General features: G+C 57.6%; 1 protein-coding gene across 1 annotated transcript in view; it reads left to right on the top strand.

Moving 5' to 3' along the window:
- NBEAL2 (neurobeachin like 2) overlaps nt 1–12,244 on the top strand; it is a gene marked incomplete at its 3' end in the record, with an annotated part of 83,295 nt that extends 71,051 nt beyond the window's left edge. The window contains 23 exon segments of the mRNA XM_083873241.1: nt 1,589–1,746; nt 1,829–1,953; nt 2,062–2,182; nt 2,261–2,418; nt 2,535–2,668; nt 2,769–2,876; nt 3,769–3,864; nt 3,943–4,067; nt 4,154–4,294; nt 4,386–4,516; nt 4,595–4,704; nt 4,783–4,900; nt 4,978–5,075; nt 5,150–5,266; nt 5,346–5,435; nt 5,927–6,036; nt 6,127–6,299; nt 7,393–7,487; nt 7,566–7,682; nt 7,773–7,934; nt 8,437–8,585; nt 10,459–10,594; nt 12,140–12,244. Of these exon segments, the coding sequence (XP_083729367.1) occupies nt 1,589–1,746; nt 1,829–1,953; nt 2,062–2,182; nt 2,261–2,418; nt 2,535–2,668; nt 2,769–2,876; nt 3,769–3,864; nt 3,943–4,067; nt 4,154–4,294; nt 4,386–4,516; nt 4,595–4,704; nt 4,783–4,900; nt 4,978–5,075; nt 5,150–5,266; nt 5,346–5,435; nt 5,927–6,036; nt 6,127–6,299; nt 7,393–7,487; nt 7,566–7,682; nt 7,773–7,934; nt 8,437–8,585; nt 10,459–10,594; nt 12,140–12,244 (2,877 nt within the window).
- Between the last annotated feature and the right edge of the window lie 6,259 nt (nt 12,245–18,503).

Here is an 18,503-nt window from a genome sequence, read left to right as displayed (position 1 = left end):
CTGGGGACATGTTCCTCACCCCAGGGATGTAATCCAGGGATGCGTTCCTTATCCTAGGGGCATGCTCCTCACCCCAGGAATGTCATCCAGGGGTGTTCTCCTTATTCTGGGGATGTGTTCCTCACTCCAGGGATGTCACTCTGGGGTCTTCTTAGCCTAGGGACATGTTCCTCACCCCAAGGATGTCATCCAGGAGATAAACTCCTTATCCTGAGGATATGCTCCTCAACTTCAGGGATGTCATGCAGGGGATGTGCTCCTCACTCTGGAGACATGTTCCTCATCCCAAGGATGTCATCCAGTGGATGTGCTTCTTATCCTGGGGAGATGCTCCTCACCCCAAGGATGTCATGCAGGGGATGTGCTTCATATCTTGGGGGCACGTTCCTCACCCCAGGGATGTCACTCTGGGTTCTCCTCAGCCTGGGGACATGTTCATCACCCCAGGGATGTCATCCAGGGAATGTGCTCCTTATCCTGGGGACAGGCTCCTCACCCCCTGAGGGTGCTCCTCAGCCTGGAGATGTGCTCCTCACCCCGAGGATGTCATTCAGTAGATAAACCCCTTATCCTGGGGAGATGCTCCTCACCCCCAGGATGTCATGCAGGGGATGTGCTCCTTATCCTGAGGACAGGCTTCTCAGCCCAGGGATGTCACTGTGAGTTCTCCTCAGCCTGGGGACAGGCTCCTCACCCCAAGGATGTCATCCAGGGGCGTTCTCCTTATCCTGGGAATATGTTCCTCACCCCAGGGATGTCACTCTGGGTTCTCCTCAGCCTGGGGACATGTTCCTCACCCCAGGGATGTCACTCTGGGTTCTCCTCAGCCTGGAGACACACTCCTCACCCCAAGGATGTCATCCAGGGGATGTGCTCCTTACCCTGGAGATGTGCTCCTCACCCCAAGGATGTCATTCAGGAGATAAACTCCTTATCCTGCAGATAGGCTCTTCACCCCAAGGGTGTCATCCAGGGATGTGCTACTTACTCTGGAGACATGCTCCTCAGCCCAGTGATGTCACTCTGGGTTCTTCTCAGCCTGGGGACATGTTCATCACCCCCAGAATGTCATCCAGTGGATGTGCTCCTTATCCTGGGGAGATGCTCCTCACCCCAAGGATGTCATCCAGGAGACAAATTCCTTATCCTGGGGACAGGCTCTTCACCCCAAGGGTGTCACTTTGGGTTCTTCTTATCCTGGGGACAAGCTCCTCACCCCAAGGATGTCATGCAGGGGATAAGCTCCTTATCCTGGGGATAAACTCCTCACCCCAAGGATGTCATGCAGGGGATAAGCTCCTCCCTCTGGGGATGTCATTCTCGGAATGTGCTCCTCTCCCTGGGGTATCAATCCTGGGCTTGTGCTCTCCACCCCAGCAGTGCCATCCTGGTGACATTCCCTTCAGGACGTGCTCCTCCTCCTGGGGACATCATCCTGGGGACATTATCCTCATTCTGGGCACATTATCCCCAGGATACACTCCTCATCCCAACCACACCATCCCAGAGACACTCCCTTCCCCCTGAGGGTGTCCCCAAGCCCCAGCCCAGCCCCGTTGTCACCTCCCTGTGGCATCCCCCGGGGCAGGAGCTGGTGCTGGAGCCGTCGGCCAAGCGCGGCAAGGCGGAGAACGCCCGGCACGCCAACGTGCTCAAGCAAACCAACAACCACCACAGCACGGTGCTCAAGCAGTGGAGATCCCTGTGCCGCCTGCTCACCTCTCCCCGCTCCGCCTGGGCCGACAGGTGAGTCCCCAGCCCATCCCCAGGGGTGGGTGGCACAGCCAGGGGTCCCTCGGGGGGTCTCACCCCCAAAATGTCCCCCCAGGAACCCGCCCGAGGTGCGTTGGAAGTTGTCCAGTGCTGAGACCTACTCAAGGATGAGGCTGAAGTTGGTGCCCAACCTCAATTTCGACCAGCATTTGGAGGCCAGCGCTCTGCGGGACAATCTGGGTGAGGAGGTGTCATGGTCAGGGATGAGTTTGGGGGCCCTGCACAGGAGTTGCCCCCAGCTTTTGGGGACAGGGGTGGTGGGTCCTGCTGACCCCCTCCTCATTTCAGGAGCTGACCACCTCCAAAACCCCGCCGAGTCCCTCCCACTCGCCATGGCCAAGGAGGCCAAAGTGAGCGAGCTGGAAGATGACCAGCTGGCCGAGGAGGACCTCCCCGTGCTGGACAACCAGTGAGTGACCCCCACCCCACCCACTCACCCGTGCTGGGGGTGTCACCAGAGTGTCCTCACCCCTCTGTGCCCCCCCAGGGCTGAGCCCAAGGAGCAGAACCAGCGGGAGAAGCTGGTGGTGTCAGAGGACTGTGAGCTGATCACGACGGTGGCCGTGGTCCCGGGGCGCCTGGAGGTGACAACACAACACGTTTATTTCTACGATGGCAGCAGCGAGAAGGAGGAGACAGAGGGAGGTAACAGCAGACACTCCTCGAGGGGATGTGAGGAACCCTTACCCAGCCTCATTCCCATTAGGGAATGACAGGGTGGTGACATTTGGGGGGGCTCTGTGTGTCCCCACCCTCGGCAGGGATCGGCCACGACTTCAAGCGCCCCTTGTCGCACCTGCGCGAGGTGCACCTGCGCCGCTACAACCTGCGCCGCTCCGCCCTCGAGCTCTTCTTCATCGACCAGGCCAACTACTTCCTCAACTTCAGAAAGAAGGTGGGGAAAGGATCCCCTCATCCCCTCCCAGATTCCTGCCAGGCTCATGGCTCTGCCTGAGCTCTCACCACTCCACTGTCCGTCTGTCTGTCCCCACCAGGTGAGGAACAAGGTGTATTCCTGCATCCTTGGCCTCAGACCCCCCAACCAGACCTATTTTGGGAGCCGATCCCCCCAGGAGCTGCTCAAAGCCTCGGGGCTCACACAGGTACCAGACCCATCCCAGATGGAAAAGGGGAGGGTGACAGTGTGGGGTGGGGATGGACATGGACAGGGGAACAGGGATGGACATGGACAGGGGATCAGGGATGGACATGGACAGGGGATCAGGGATGGATGCTGGGAGTGGCCACAGGACCAGGGATGGCCATGGCCATGGATAGAGGATGAAGGATGACTGTTAGGAGTGGCCGTGGGACCAGGGATGGACATGGACAGGAGATCAGGGACGGACATGGACAGGGGACCAGGGATGGACATGGACAGGAGATCAGGGATGGACATGGACAGGAGATCAGGGACAGCTGTTGGGAGTGACCATGGGATCAGGGATGGCCATGGACAGGGATGGCCATGGACAGGGATGGCTGTTGGGAGTGGCCATGGGGCCAGGGATGGACATGGACATGGACAGGGGATCAGGGATGGCTGTTGGGAGTGGCTGTGGGACCAGGGATGGATATGGGCAGGGGATCAGGGATGGACGTGGACAGGAGATCAAAGATGGACATGGACAGGGGATCAGGGATGGCTGTTGGGAGTGGCCATGGGACCAGGGATGGCAGTGGGGTGAGGACAATCATGGGACAAAAGACAACCATGTGATATGGGATGGTCTGAGAGCAGGGATGGCTGTGGAACAGGGGATGTCTATGGGATGGGGGTGGCCATTGGACCAGAGGTGACTGTAGACCCAGGGATGGCCATGGGGTGGACACGGCCACAGTTCTGGGGACAACTGTGTGACCAACGGTGGCCGTAGGATGGGGACAACTTTGAAACCAGGGATGGCCAAGAGACAGGCACTGCCATGAGCTGGGAGGTGTCTGCCCTGTCTCCCCCTTCCCCAAGCCCATCTCCTCCCTCTCCTCCCCCTCCAGAAATGGGTCCTGCGGGAGATCTCCAACTTCGAGTACCTCATGCAGCTGAACACCATCGCGGGGCGCACCTACAACGACCTGTCCCAGTACCCCGTGGTGAGCCCCCCGTGTCCCCTGCTGTCCCCACAGTGACTCTCTGCACCCAAACCTCACCCACCTCCCCTCTCCCCCCAGTTCCCCTGGATCCTGCGGGATTACACCTCGGAGACCCTGGACCTCACCAACCCAGCTGTTTTCCGGGACTTGTCCAAACCCATTGGGGTGGTCAACGAGCGACACGCCCGCGACGTCAAGGAGAAGTGAGTGCCCCACAAACCGAGGGAAAGGAGGACACAGGGAGCATCTCTCTGGCTCCTGGTAGACCTCCATCCCACCTGGCCTGCAGGTATGAGAGTTTTGAAGACCCCACGGGCACAGTGGACAAATTCCACTACGGCACCCACTACTCCAACGCCGCCGGGGTGATGCACTACCTGATCCGCACCGAGCCCTTCACCACGCTGCACATCCAGCTGCAGAGCGGCAGGTGGGCACACCTGGGGGCAGGTGGGATCCTGTGAGAAGGGCCACCTTTGGGGACAGCCAGGCTGCAGCCAGGTGTGCCGTGCCACCCCCAGGTTTGACTGCTCGGACCGGCAGTTCCACTCGGTGCCGGCGGCGTGGCAGGCGCGCATGGAGAACCCGGTGGACGTCAAGGAGCTCATCCCGGAGTTCTTCTACTTCCCGGAGTTCCTGGAGAACCAGAACGGTGAGGGGACAGCGTTGTCACCATCAGGGGAGCACAGGGAGAGGTCTGTGTCTCTCATCATCCTCATGCTGCCCGCAGGGTTTGACCTGGGCTGCCTGCAGCTCTCCAATGAGAAGGTCGGGGACGTGGTGTTGCCGCGGTGGGCGAGCTCCCGGGAGGATTTCATCCATCAGCACCGAAAAGCCTTGGTGAGAAGGGGAGTCCATTCAATCCTGGGGGAATTCCGGGCTCTTCCCAGCCCACCCTGACAGCCCATCCTCGGACAGGAGTCGGAATATGTCTCCGCCCACCTCCACGAGTGGATCGACCTCATTTTTGGGTACAAGCAGCGCGGCCCGGCCGCCGTGGAGGCCCTCAACGTCTTCTACTACTGCACCTACGAGGGTGAGGCGTGGGGCAGAGGGAGGGGGACACCTGCCCAGGGGTGTGTGTGTCCCGCTGGTGACAATCCCCACCCGCAGGGGCCGTGGACCTGGACGCCATCACGGACGAGACGCAGCGCAAAGCTCTGGAGGGCATCATCAGCAACTTTGGGCAGACGCCCTGCCAGCTGCTCAAGGTAACTCAGAGACCCCCCAGCCCCCCAAAACCAGCCCCTTTTTGGGTTCTGATGGGTGTTCTGGTGTCCCCCAGGAGCCCCACCCCGCCCGGCTTTCGGCGGAGAGCGCTGCCCGCAGGTTGGCCCAGCTGGACACTCGCTCCCCCAACATCTTTGAGAACCTGGGCCAGCTCAAATCCTTCTTTGTGGAGGTGAGGACACCCCCCTGAGGGTCCCAGGGAGGGGTGGGGTGGTCAGGAAGGTGCCCAGCAGCTGCTGTTGTCCCCACAGGGCATCAGTGATGGGGTGGCCCTGGTGCAGGCTGTGGTCCCCAAGAACCAGGCTCATTCCTTCATCACTCAGGGATCTCCTGACATCCTGGTGAGTTTGGGGAAACTGAGGCATGGGGACGTTTTGGTGGGGAAGCTGAGGCACGGGGACGTTTTGGTGGCCCAGGGGTGTTACCCCTGCACTTAGAGGGGTAACAAGTTGCAACATGGGTGTGGATCATCACAGAGGACAGCAGCAGGGTCAAACATGGAAGGCTTTTTATTATCTGACTCCAAATCTACTTATATACACTTTTTACAGAGGGCCCAGATTGGCCCAAGGAGGTCACAACCTCCTGACTCCATTGGTCACTGTGACCATCAGTCAAATTCTCCTCTCAGAAAACAACTATGCAAAACACACAGATAAATTCTAAGAATACAATATTATTTATTTATGTGAAGCAGCGTGAGAAAGCTGCTGCAAAAGTTCAAACACTTGATAGCAAGAAAGTCAGAAGCGACACAGGGGGGATGCCAAGACCAAATTAGGGAGGATCCCAGCAGTGAGAGCAATGTCACCTGCTGTCCCCTTGTGCCCAGGTCACCGTGAGTGCCAACGGCCTTTTGGGGACCCACAACTGGCTGCCCTACGACAAGAACATCTCCAACTACTTCAGCTTCACCAAAGACCCCACTGTCACCAACGCCAAGTGAGTCACCAGGGCATGGGGTCCCCCCAGGGAACTGTCCCCTGGAGGTGCCACCGAGCCACCAGCACTGTCCCACGTCCCTCCTGACAGGACCCAGCGCTTCCTGCAGGGCCCCTTTGCCCCCGGGGCCGACCTGAGCTCGCGCACGCTGGCCGTGTCCCCCGATGGGAAACTGCTCTTCAGCGGGGGACACTGGGACAACAGCCTGCGTGTCACCTCCCTGGCCAAGGGCAAGGTGGTGGGGCACATCACCCGGCACATAGGTAGGTCCTCCTCCCGTGGGGATGGTGGTGGGCTGATGGTGCCCTGGTGGGGTTGTAGGGCTGTGGTGGGAGGGAGGTGACACCATGAGGGACTTCTCTGGTGACATCATGGGGACAGGCCAACCTGAGAGCAGGTGACACCATGAGGGACATCTCCCAGAGTCTCCATGTCATGGGGATGGTCAGGATTCCAACCTCAGAGCAGGTGACACCGTGAGGGACATCTCTGGTGACATCATGGGGCCAAGTCCAGGTTCCAACCTCAGAGCACCATGAGGGACATCTCTCATTGTCCCCCTCAGAGCAGGTGACACCATCAGGGACATCTCCCAGTGTTTTCATGTCATGGGGATAAATCCAGGTTCCAACCTCAGAGCACCATGAGGGACATCTCCCAGTGTCTCCATGTCATGGGTACAGGCCAGATTCCAACCTCAGAGCAGGTGACACCATCAGGGACATCTCCAGTGTCTCCATGTCCTGGGGACAAATCCAGGTTCCAAGCTCAGAGCACCATGAGGGATATCTCCCAGTGTCTCCATGTCCTGGGGACAGTCCAGCTTCCAACCTCAGGGCAGGTGACACCATGAGGGGACATCTCCCAGTGTCTCCATGTCATGGGTACAGGCCAGATTCCAACCTCAGAGCAGGTGACACCATCAGGGACATCTCCAGTGTCTCCATGTCCTGGGGACAAATCCAGGTTCCAAGCTCAGAGCACCATCAGGGACATCTCCCAGTGTCTCCATGTCCTGGGGACAGGCCAGGTTCCGACCTCAGAGCAGGTGGCACCATCAGGGACATCTCCCAGTGTCTCCATGTCATGGGGACAAATCCAGGTTCTGACCTCAGGGCAGGTGACACCATCAGGGACATCTCCCAGTGTCTCCATGTCATGGGGACAATCCAGGTTCCAACCTCAAGGCTGGAGTGGGGTAAAGAGCAGCAGCATCATCCACACCCCCAAAACACATCATGGAATGGGATTGGCAGCAATTCCACATCCCAAAACACGTCATGGGACCATCCCATGGAGTCAGGGGCCAAGTTTGGTGGGAGGTGACCTCACCGTGTCCCTCTCTGGCTGTCACAGATGTTGTCACCTGCCTGTCACTCGACCTCTGCGGCATCTACCTCATTTCTGGTTCACGGGACACCACCTGCATGGTGTGGCAGGTCCTACAGCAGGTGAGGGCTCAAGAAACAGGGACAGCTCATGGTGGGCGCTGCCAGGAGGTCACTGATGTCCCCATGTCCCCATCCCAGGGTGGCTTTTCCAGTGGCTTGGCTCCCAAACCCGTCCAGGTGCTTTACGGTCACGACGCCGAGGTGACATGTGTGGCCATCAGCACCGAGCTGGACATGGCCGTGTCCGGCTCCAAGGTGAGCTGGTGTGGGCCTTGGGGTGGCCGTGGGATGGGCAGTGCCACCACCACCACTATGGTCACCCTGTGTCCCTTTTTGCCCCGCCAGGATGGCACCATCATCACCCACACCGTGCGCCGGGGTCTGTTCATCCGCTCCCTGCGGCCGCCCGGGGAGAATTGTCCCCCTGCTGTCCTGTCCCACCTGGCCGTGGGGCCCGAGGGACAGGTGGTGGCCCAAACTGCTGTGGGACAACCTTCCTGCTCCAAGGTATGTCCAGGTGTCCTCATTGTCCCCTCCTGGTCGTCACCAGTTATAGCACAGGGTTAAAATGTTTATAAAATTATGAGAATTCTATATAATATATTCATGGGGAGGTGGAAGGAAAGGTTTGGGTCTGGATAGGCCTGGGAAAGGGAACCAAAACTATACAGGCCCTGGACACAAAGGTTGGGTTTTGTCTTTACTGGATCGTGTCAAACTGCACCTGCATCATCATCATATGATCAGTGATATTATTATTAATTGTAATGATTGTTTGGTAATTGAATATGATTATTATCTTAAAATCATGAGACAATATTTGGGGGGGCTGATGGAAACCACAAGGATCCCTGCTTGGATCAGATCAATGTATCCAATAGAACAATATGGGTTTAATAATTAATATTTATAGTTATATAACAAAAAGGGTATAAAAACATCCATCCCTAATCCATGTGGGAGTCAGATTTGGGTCACCACCACGTTCCTCCCCCCGTGCTCCTCCCAGGAGAGGTTTGCTCTGCACCTGTACTCGGTGAACGGGAAGCTCCTGTCCTCCGTCCCGCTGGACCGGGAGGTGACAGCCATGTGCCTGACCGAGGACTTCGTGGTGCTGGGGATGTCGGAGTGCGGCCTGGAGATCCGTGAGCTCCAGAGGTGAAGGGGGAATGTGCCCTGTCCTGTTCTCACCGTGCCCTCGGGGTGTCCCATGGTGTCCCATGGTGTCATGGTGTCCCAATGCCATAGTGTCCAATGTCATGATGTCCCAATGCCACGGTGTCCCAATGCCATGGTGTCCAGTGCCATGGTGTCCCCCATGCCATGGTGTCCAGTGTCATGATGTCCCATGGGTGTCCCATGCCATGGTGTCCAGTGCCATGGTGTCCCCCATGTCATGGTGTCCAGTGTCATGATGTCCCATGGGTGTCCCATGCCATGGTGTCCAGTGCCATGGTGTCCTCCATGCCATGGTGTCTCCCATGCCACTGTGTCCCACACCATGGTGGACAATGCCCTGGTGTCTCATGCCACAGTGTCCCAATGCCATGGTGTCCCAATGCCATTGTGTCTCATGCAATGGTGTCCCACACCACGGTGTCCCACACTGTAATGTGTCCCCTGCCACGATGTCCCGTGCCATGGTGACCCATGCTACAGTGTCCCACATCCTGGTGTCTCCCTGCCACAATGTCCCAAGCCATGGTGTCCCAAGTCACAGTGTGCAATGCCAGAGTGTCCCAATGTCACAGTGTCCCAATGCCATGGTGTCTCACCCCACAGTGTCCCACCCCACAGCATCCCACCCCACGGTGTCCAATGCCACAGTGTCCCAATGCCATGGTGTGCCACGGTGTCCCAATGCCACGGTGTCCCAATGCCATGGTGTCCCAATGCCACAGTGTCCCAGTGCCCTGGTGTCTCATGCCATGGTGTCCCACACCATGGTGTCTCAATTCCACAGTGTCCAATGTCACAGTGTCCCACACTGTGGTGTCCCATGCCATCATGTCCCATGATGTCCCAATGCCACAATGTCCCACGCCGTGGTGTCCCAATGCCACGATGTCCAATGCCATCATGTTCCACTGCCACAGTGTCCCAATGCCACGGTGTCCCACGCCGTGGTGTCCCAATGCCATGGTGTCCAATGCCATCATGTCCCACTACCACGGTGTCCCAATGCCACGGTGTCCCACCCTATGGTGTCTCCTATGCCATGGTGTCTCATGCCATGGTGTCCCAATGTCATGATGTCCCAATGTCATGATGTCCCACGCCTTGGTGTCTCCCATACCACGGTGTCTTCCATGCCACAGTGTCCCACACCATCATGTCCCACGTTATCACATCCCATGATGTCCCAATGCCATGGTGTCACACATTATGGTGTCTCCCACACCACAGTGTCCCATGGTGTCCTATACCATGGTGTCACACATGCCATGATGTCTCCCACACATCGTGTCCCAATGCCATCGTGTCCCACACCACAGTGTCCCATGCCACGGCGTCCCAATGCCATGGTGTCCCAATGCCAGTGTCCCAGTGCCATGATGTCCAATGCCATGGTGTCCCATGATGTCCCACCCCGCGGTGTCCCAATGCCACGGTGTCCCAATGCCAGTGTCCCAGTGCCATGATGTCCAATGCCATGGTGTCCCATGATGTCCCACCCCGCGGTGTCCCAATGCCACGGTGTCCCAATGCCATCATGTCTTATGCAATGGTGTCCTACCCCACAGTGTCCCACCCCACAGTGTCCCAATGCCATTGTGTCCCAATGCCACGGTGTCCCATGATGTCCCACCCCACAGTGTCCCACCCCACATGGGTGGTGTCCTGGTGTCCCATGGTGTCCCATGGTGTCTCACGGTGTCCTATGCCATGATGTCCCACCCCATGGTGTCTCAATGCCATGATGTCCAATGCCCTGGTATCCCACGGTGTCCCACCCCATGGTGTCCCACGATGTCCCACCCCACGGTGTCCCACCCCACAATGTCCCACGGCCTGTGCTGTGTGTCCCCAGCCTGAGGGCGGCCGTGCCCCCCGTGCCCATGCGGGTCCCCGTGCGCAGCGTGTCGGTCACCAAGGAGAAGAGCCACATCCTGGTGGGGCTGGAGGACGGGAAACTCATCGTGGTGGGCGCCGGGCAGCCCGCAGAGGTGAGCCAGAGCCCCGGGCAGGGCACCCAGGGGACCTGCCTCCGTGTCCCCTGGGTGTCCCCAGGGTGGGACATTGTGTGTCCTCTCTGAGCTGAGGGGTGTGGGATAGGGATGGGGGTGGAGAGGAGGATGAGGACCTGGAAGGGGATGGTGACAGGGAAGGGGATGAGGATGGGGTTGGATAAAGGGGTTTGGGATGGGGATTGGGGTGGAGAGGAGGATGAGGACATGGAAGGAGATGGTGACAGAGAAGGGGGTGAGAATCTGGAAGGAGATGGTGACAGGGAAGGGGATGAAAATGAGGTTGGATAAAGGGGTTTGGGGTGGAGGAGATGAGAACCTGGAAGGAGATGGTGACAGGGAAGGGGATGAGGATGGGGTTGGATAAAGGGGTTTGGGATGGGGATTGGGGTGGAGAGGAGGATGAGGACCTGGAATGGAATGATGATAGAGAATGGGATGAGCATGGGGTTGGATAAAGGGTTTTGGGATGGGGATTGGGGTGGAGAGGAGGATGAGGACATGGAAGGGGATAGTGACAGGGAAGGGGATGAAGATGAGGTTGGATAAAGGGTTGTGGGATGGGGTGGGGAAGAGGATGAGGACCTGGAAATGGATGGTGATAGGGAAGGGGATGAAGATGGGGTTGGATAAAGGGTTTTGGGGTGGAGAAGCGGATGAGGACCTCGAAAGGGATGGTGATAGAGAAGGGGATAAAGATGGGGTTGGATAAAGGGGTTTGGGATGGAGATTGGGGTGGGGAAGAAAATGAGGACCTGGAAGGAGATGGTGACAGGGAAGGGGATGAGGATCTGGAAGAAGATGAGGATGGAAATGGGGAAGGAGAGGATGGGATGGAGAAGCAGATGAGTGTCTGAGAAGGAATGAGGAGGAGGAATGGGATGAGAAACTGGAGGGAGATGGGGATGGAGAATGGGATGAGGACCTTGGAATAGGATGAGAACCTCAGAATGGGATGGGGATGGAGAATGGGATGAGGAACCAGAAGGAGATGGGGATGGAGAAGGGGATGAGGACCCTGGAATGGGATGGCACTGGAGAAGGGGATGAAGATCTTGGAAAGGGATGGGGATGTAAAGGATGAGGCTGGAGATGGAGAAGCAGATGAGGAGCCAGAATGAGATGGGGATGGAGAAGGAGATGAGGAACCAGGAGATGGAAAAGGGGATGTGGATCTTGGGATAGGATGGGGATGGAGAAGGGGATGAAGATCTTGGGATGGGGATGGAGAAGGGGATAAGGATTTTGGGATAGGATGGGGAAGGGGATGAGGACCTTGGGATGGAGAAGGGGAGGGGGACCCTGGAATGGGATGAGGATCTTGGGATGGGATGGGGATGGAGAAGGGGATGGGGACTCTGGAATGGGATGGGGATGGGGAAATGGGATGAGGATCTTGGGATGGGATGGGGATGGAGAAGGGGATGGGGACCCTGGGATGGGGCTGGAGAAGGGGACAAGGCCCTTGGGACAGGCCGGGGCTGGAGAAGGGGAGGGATAAAGGCTTTTCTCCCCCGTGCCCAGGTGCGGCCGGGCCAGTTCCACCGGCGGCTCTGGCGCTCCACACGGCGGATCTCGCAGGTGTCGGCGGGAGAGACCGAGTACAACCCCTGCGAGGGCCGGGGCTAGGCCGGCACCGCCCCCCGCCCAAACCCACCCCCGGGGGCCGAGACCCCCGGACCACCTGGGGACCCTCGGGGAGGTCACTGAGGTGGCCCCACATCGCCCAAGGAGGTCACCGAGGGGGTCCCAAGACCCTCACACTGCCTGGGGACCCCCAGGGATGTCCCCAAGGGGACCCCAAGACCCTCACACTGCCTGGGGACCCCCAGGGATGTCCCCAAGGGGACCCCAAGACCCTCAGACTCCCTGGGGACCCTCGGGGAGGTCACTGAGGGGACCCTGAGACCCCTACACTGCCTGGGAACCCCCAGGGAGGTCACTGAGGTGGCCCCACATCGCCCAAGGAGGTCACCGAGGGGGTCCCAAGACCCTCACACTGCCTGGGGACCCCTGGGGATGTCACCAAGGGGGCCCCAAGACTCTTGGACCATTTGGGGACCCCCAGGGAGGTCACTGAGGTGACCCCACGCCCCCTGTAGGACCCCCCAGAGATGTCACCAAGGTGGCCTGAGACCCCCACACTGCCTGGGGACCCCGGGAATGTCACCAAGGTGACCCCAAGACCCTCACACTGCCTGGGGACCCTTGGGGAGGTCACTGAGGGGGCCCAGAGACCCTCACACTGCCTGGGGACCCTTGGGGAGGTCACTGAGGTGGCCCAGAGATCCTCACACTGCCTGGGGACCCCTGAGAATGTCACTGAGGTGGCCCAGAGATCCTCACACTGCCTGGGGACCCCTGAGAACATCACTGAGGTGACCCCACTCCACCTGGGGACCCCCAGGGATGTCACCAAGGTGGCCCTGAGACCCTTGGACCACTTGGGGACCCCCAGGGAGGTCACTGAGGTGACCCCACGCCCCCTGTAGGACCCCCAGGGATGTCACCAAGGTGGCCAGAGACCCTCACACTGCCTGGGGACCCCTGGGGATGTCACCAAGGTGACCCCAAGACCCTCACACTGCCTGTTGGACCCCCAGGGAGGTCACTGTGGTGTCCCCACCCCACCTGGGGACCCCTGGGGATGTCACCAAGGGGGTCCCAAGATCCCCACACTGCCTGGGGACCCCTGGGGAGGTCACCAAGGTGGCCCTGAGACCCTTGGACCACTTGGGGACCCCCAGGGAGGGGACCCCAAGACTTCCACACTGCCTGGGGACCCCACCCTGAGGTGTCCCCACCCTGCCTGGGCACCCCCAGGGAGGTCACTGTGGTGTCCCCACACCCCCTGTGGGACCCCTGGGGATGTCACTGAGGTCACCCCACCCCACCTGGGGACCCCCAGGGATGTCACCAAGGGTGACCCCAAGACCCCCACCCCACACCCGTGGCCTTATCCAGCCCCCCCACACCCCGGATTTTTGGGAGATTTTTTGGTTGTCACCGCGGGGTTTGGGGACAGCAGGAGGTGGGGACCCCTCGCTGGGCAGGGGGGTGGCACTGGCCAGGAGCCAGCAGCCTCTGAGGGTGTTTGTCCCCCCACCCTCCTCGCCTTGTTGGTTTTTATTTTATTTTTATTCCATTTTTAGAGGTTTTACAGGAAGAGAGTTGTTATTAATAATTAATAATAATTAATAATAATAATATATCTGTGAGAAATCAAGGTGTGAGGCCTGTGGTTGACAAAGCCCCTCCTCTGTGTGTGTGTGTGTGTCACCCTCAGTGTCCCCTCACTGTGATGTCCTGTGTGTGTGTGTCACCCTCAGTGTCCCCTCACTGTGATGTCCTGTGTGTGTGTGTCACCCTCAGTGTCCCCACACTGTGGTGTCCTGTGTGTGTGTGTGTGTCACCCTCAGTGTCCCCTCACTCTGGTGTCCTGTGTGTGTGTGTCACCCTCAGTGTCCCCTCACTCTGGTGTCCTCTGTGTGTGTGTCACCCTCAGTGTCCCCACACTGTGGTGTCCTGTGTGTGTGTGTCACCCTCAGTGTCCCCTCACTGTGATGTCCTGTGTGTGTGTGTGTGTCACCCTCAGTGTCCCCTCACTCTGGTGTCCTGTGTGTGTGTGTCACCCTCAGTGTCCCCTCACTCTGGTGTCCTCTGTGTGTGTGTCACCCTCAGTGTCCCCACACTGTGGTGTCCTGTGTGTGTGTGTCACCCTCAGTGTCCCCTCACTGTGATGTCCTGTGTGTGTGTGTCACCCTCAGTGTCCCCTCACTCTGGTGTCCTCTGTGTGTGTGTCACCCTCAGTGTCCCCACACTGTGGTGTCCTGTGTGTGTGTGTCACCCTCAGTGTCCCCTCACTGTGATGTCCTGTGTGTGTGTGTGTGTCACCCTCAGTGTCCCCTCACTGTGATGTCCTGTGTGTGTGTGTCACCCTCAGTGTCCCCTCACTCTGGTGTCCTCTGTGTGTGTGTCACCCTCAGTGTCCCCACACTGTGGTGTCCTGTGTGTGTGTGTCACCCTCAGTGTCCCCTCACTGTGATGTCCTGTGTGTGTGTGTGTGTCACCCTCAGTGTCCCCTCACTGTGATGTCCTGTGTGTGTGTGTGTGTGTCACCCTCAGTGTCCCCTCACTCTGGTGTCCTGTGTTGGGAGGGGACCAGCAAGGGCTGGGCCAGGCTGGGGGACATGGGGACATTCGTGTCACGAGCTGGGGCAGGTCTCAGCAGGTGTACACACACACACGTCATGAGTTTGTGAGGTCTCAGCAGCTCTGCACACTCATGTCATGAGTTGGGACAGGTCTCAGCAATGTCACACACTCATGTCACGAGTTGGGACAGGTCTCAGCAATCCTGAATTCCCATGTCACGAGTTTGTGAAGTCTCAGCAACCCTGGACTCCATGTCACGAATTGGGGCAGGTCTCAGCAGTTGCACACACACGTTTCATGAGTTGGGGCAGGTGTCAGCAACACCTTGTGTCAAGTTTGTGAGGTCTCAGCAACTGCACACACATTCATGTCACGAGTTTGTGAGGTCTCAGCAGCTGTACACACACGTGTCATGAGTTGGGGCAGGTCTCAGCAACCCTGAATTCCCATGTCATGAGTTTGTGAGGTCTGAGCAGCTGCACACACACTCATGTCACAAGTGGGGCAGGTCTCAGCAGCTGCACACACACTCGTGTCATGAGTTTGTGAGGTCTCAGCAAGACTTAATCCATGTGTCACAAGATGGGACAGGTCTCAGCAGCCTCACACACAGACACTCACACTTGTGTCATGAGTTGGGGCAGGTCTCAGCAACCCTGAATTCCCATGTCACGAGTTTGTGAGGTCTCAGCAGTTGTAAACACACTCATGTCACAAGTGGGGCAGGTCTCAGCAGCTCTAAACACTCATGTCATGAGTTGGGGCAGGTCCCAGCAGCTGCACGCACACACACACACACACACACACACACACACATACACATATCACAAGTTTGTGAAGTCACAGCAACCCCAGACATGTCATGAATTGGGACAGGTCTCAGCAGTTGCACACACACTCGTGTCATGAGTTTGTGAGGTCTCAGCAAGACTTAATCCATGTGTCACAAGTTGGGACAGGTCTCAGCAGCCTCACACACAGACACTCACACTTGTGTCATGATTTGGGGCAGGTCTCAGCAGTTGCACACACACTTGTGTCATGAGTTGGGGCAGGTCTCAGCAGTTGCACACACACTTGTGTCATGAGTTGGGGCAGGTCTCAGCAACCCTGAATTCCCATGTCATGAGTTTGTGAGGTCTGAGCAGCTGCACACACACTCATGTCACAAGTTGGGGCAGGTCTCAGCAGCTCTAAATACTCATGTCACAAGTTGGGGCAGGTCTCAGCAGCTGCACACACACTCGTGTCATGAGTTTGTGAGGTCTCAGCAAGACTTAATCCATGTGTCACAAGTTGGGACAGGTCTCAGCAACCTCACACACAGACACTCACACTTGTGTCATGATTTGGGGCAGGTCTCAGCAACCCTGGATTCCCATGTCATGAGTTAGGGCAGGTCTCAGCAGCTGCACACACTCATGTCACAAGTTGGAGCAGGTCTCAGCAATGTCACACACTTGTGTCACAAGTGGGGCAGGTCTCAGCAGCTGCACACACACTCGTGTCATGAGTTGGGGCAGGTCTCAGCAGCTCTAAACACTCATGTCATGAGTTGGGGGAGGTCTCAGCAACGTCACACACTTGTGTCACAAGTGGGACAGGTCTCAGCAGCACTTCATCCATGTGTCATGTTTGTGAGGTCTCAGCAACTGCACACACTCACTCATGTCACAAGTGGGGCAGGTCTCAGCAGCTGCACACACACTCGTGTCATGAGTTTGTGAGGTCTCAGCAAGACTTAATCCATGTGCCACAAGTTGGGACAGGTCTCAGCAGCCTCACACACAGACACTCACACTTGTGTCATGATTTGGGGCAGGTCTCAGCAGTTGCACACACACTTGTGTCATGAGTTGGGGCAGGTCTCAACAACCCTGGATTCCCATGTCATGAGTTAGGGCAGGTCTCAGCAGCTGCACACACTCATGTCACAAGTTGGGGCAGGTCTCAGCAATGTCACACATTTGTGTCACAAGTTGGAGCAGGTCTCAGCAGCTGTTGACACTCATGTCATGAGTCGGGACAGGTCCCAGCAGTTGCACACACACACACACACACTCATGTCATGAGTTGTGGCAGGTCTCAGCAACCCTGAATTCCCATGTCACAAGTTTGTGAGGTCTCAGCAGCTGTAAACACACTCATGTCATGAGTTGGGGCAGGTCTCAGCAGTTGCTCACACACTCATGTCACAAGTTGGGGCAGGTCTCAGCAGCTCTAAATACTCATGTCACAAGTGGGGCAGGTCTCAGCAGCTGCACACACAGACACTCACACTTGTGTCATGATTTGGGGCAGGTCTCAGCAACCCTGGATTCCCATGTCACGAGTTTCTGAGGTCTCAGCAGCTGCACACACTCATGTCACAAGTTGGAGCAGGTCTCAGCAATGTCACACACTTGTGTCACAAGTGGGGCAGGTCTCAGCAGCTGCACACACACTCGTGTCATGAGTTGGGGCAGGTCTCAGCAGCTCTAAACACTCATGTCATGAGTTGGGGGAGGTCTCAGCAACGTCACACACTTGTGTCACAAGTGGGACAGGTCTCAGCAGCACTTCATCCATGTGTCATGTTTGTGAGGTCTCAGCAACTGCACACACTCACTCATGTCACAAGTGGGGCAGGTCTCAGCAGCTGCACACACACTCGTGTCATGAGTTTGTGAGGTCTCAGCAAGACTTAATCCATGTGTCACAAGATGGGACAGGTCTCAGCAACCTCACACACAGACACTCACACTTGTGTCATGAGTTGGGGCAGGTCTCAGCAGTTGCACACACACTTGTGTCATGAGTTGGGGCAGGTCTCAGCAGTTGCACACACACTTGTGTCATGAATTGGGGCAGGTCTCAGCAACCCTGAATTCCCATGTCACGAGTTTGTGAGGTCTCAGCAGCTGCACACACACTCATGTTACAGGTTGGGGCAGGTCTCAGCGGCTCTAAACACTCATGTCACGAGTGCGGCAGGTCACAGCAACACTTTACCCACATGTCACGAGTTTGGGGGGTCTCAGCAGCTCCCCACACCTGTGTGATGAGTTGGGGGGGGGGGTCTTAGGGGTTCTCAGCACCCCCCCACACCTGTGTGATGAGTTTTGGGGGCCTCAGCAACCCCCCAACCCTGTGTGATGAGTTTAAGGGGTCTGAGAACCTCCCACACCTGTGTGATGAGTTTGGGGGGGTCCCAACACCTCCCCACATCTGTGTGATGAGTTTGGGGGGGTCTCAGCCGCTGTGCACCCCCATGTCACAAATTTAGGGGGGGTCTCAGCACCTCCCCATATTGTGTGTGATGAGTTTGGGGGGTCTCAGCAGCCCCCCCCCACACCTGTGTGATGAGTTTAGGAGGTCTCAGGGGTCCCCACACCTGTGTGATGAGTTTGGGGGATCTCAGGGGGTCCCCACACCCGTGTGATGAGTTTAGGAGGTCTTAGGGATCCCCACACATTGTGTGTGATGAGTTCAGGGAGTCTTATCACCTCCCCACACCTGTGTGATGAGTTTAGGGGGTCTCAGGGGGTCCCCACACCTGTGTGATGAGTTTAGGGGGTCTCAGGGGGTCCCCACACCTGTGTGATGAGTTTAGGAGGTCTTAGGGGTCCCCACACATTGTGTGTGATGAGTTCAGAGAGTCTTATCACCTCCCCACACCTGTGTGATGAGTTTGGGGGGTCCCAGTACCCCCCACATTTGTGTGATGAATTTAGGGGGTCTCAGCAGCCTCATC

This window comes from Zosterops lateralis (assembly GCF_965231275.1).
Source record: "Zosterops lateralis genome assembly, chromosome: 1".
In the NCBI taxonomy this organism is placed as follows: domain Eukaryota; kingdom Metazoa; phylum Chordata; class Aves; order Passeriformes; family Zosteropidae; genus Zosterops; species Zosterops lateralis.
This window is presented reverse-complemented; position numbering and strand designations above follow the sequence as displayed.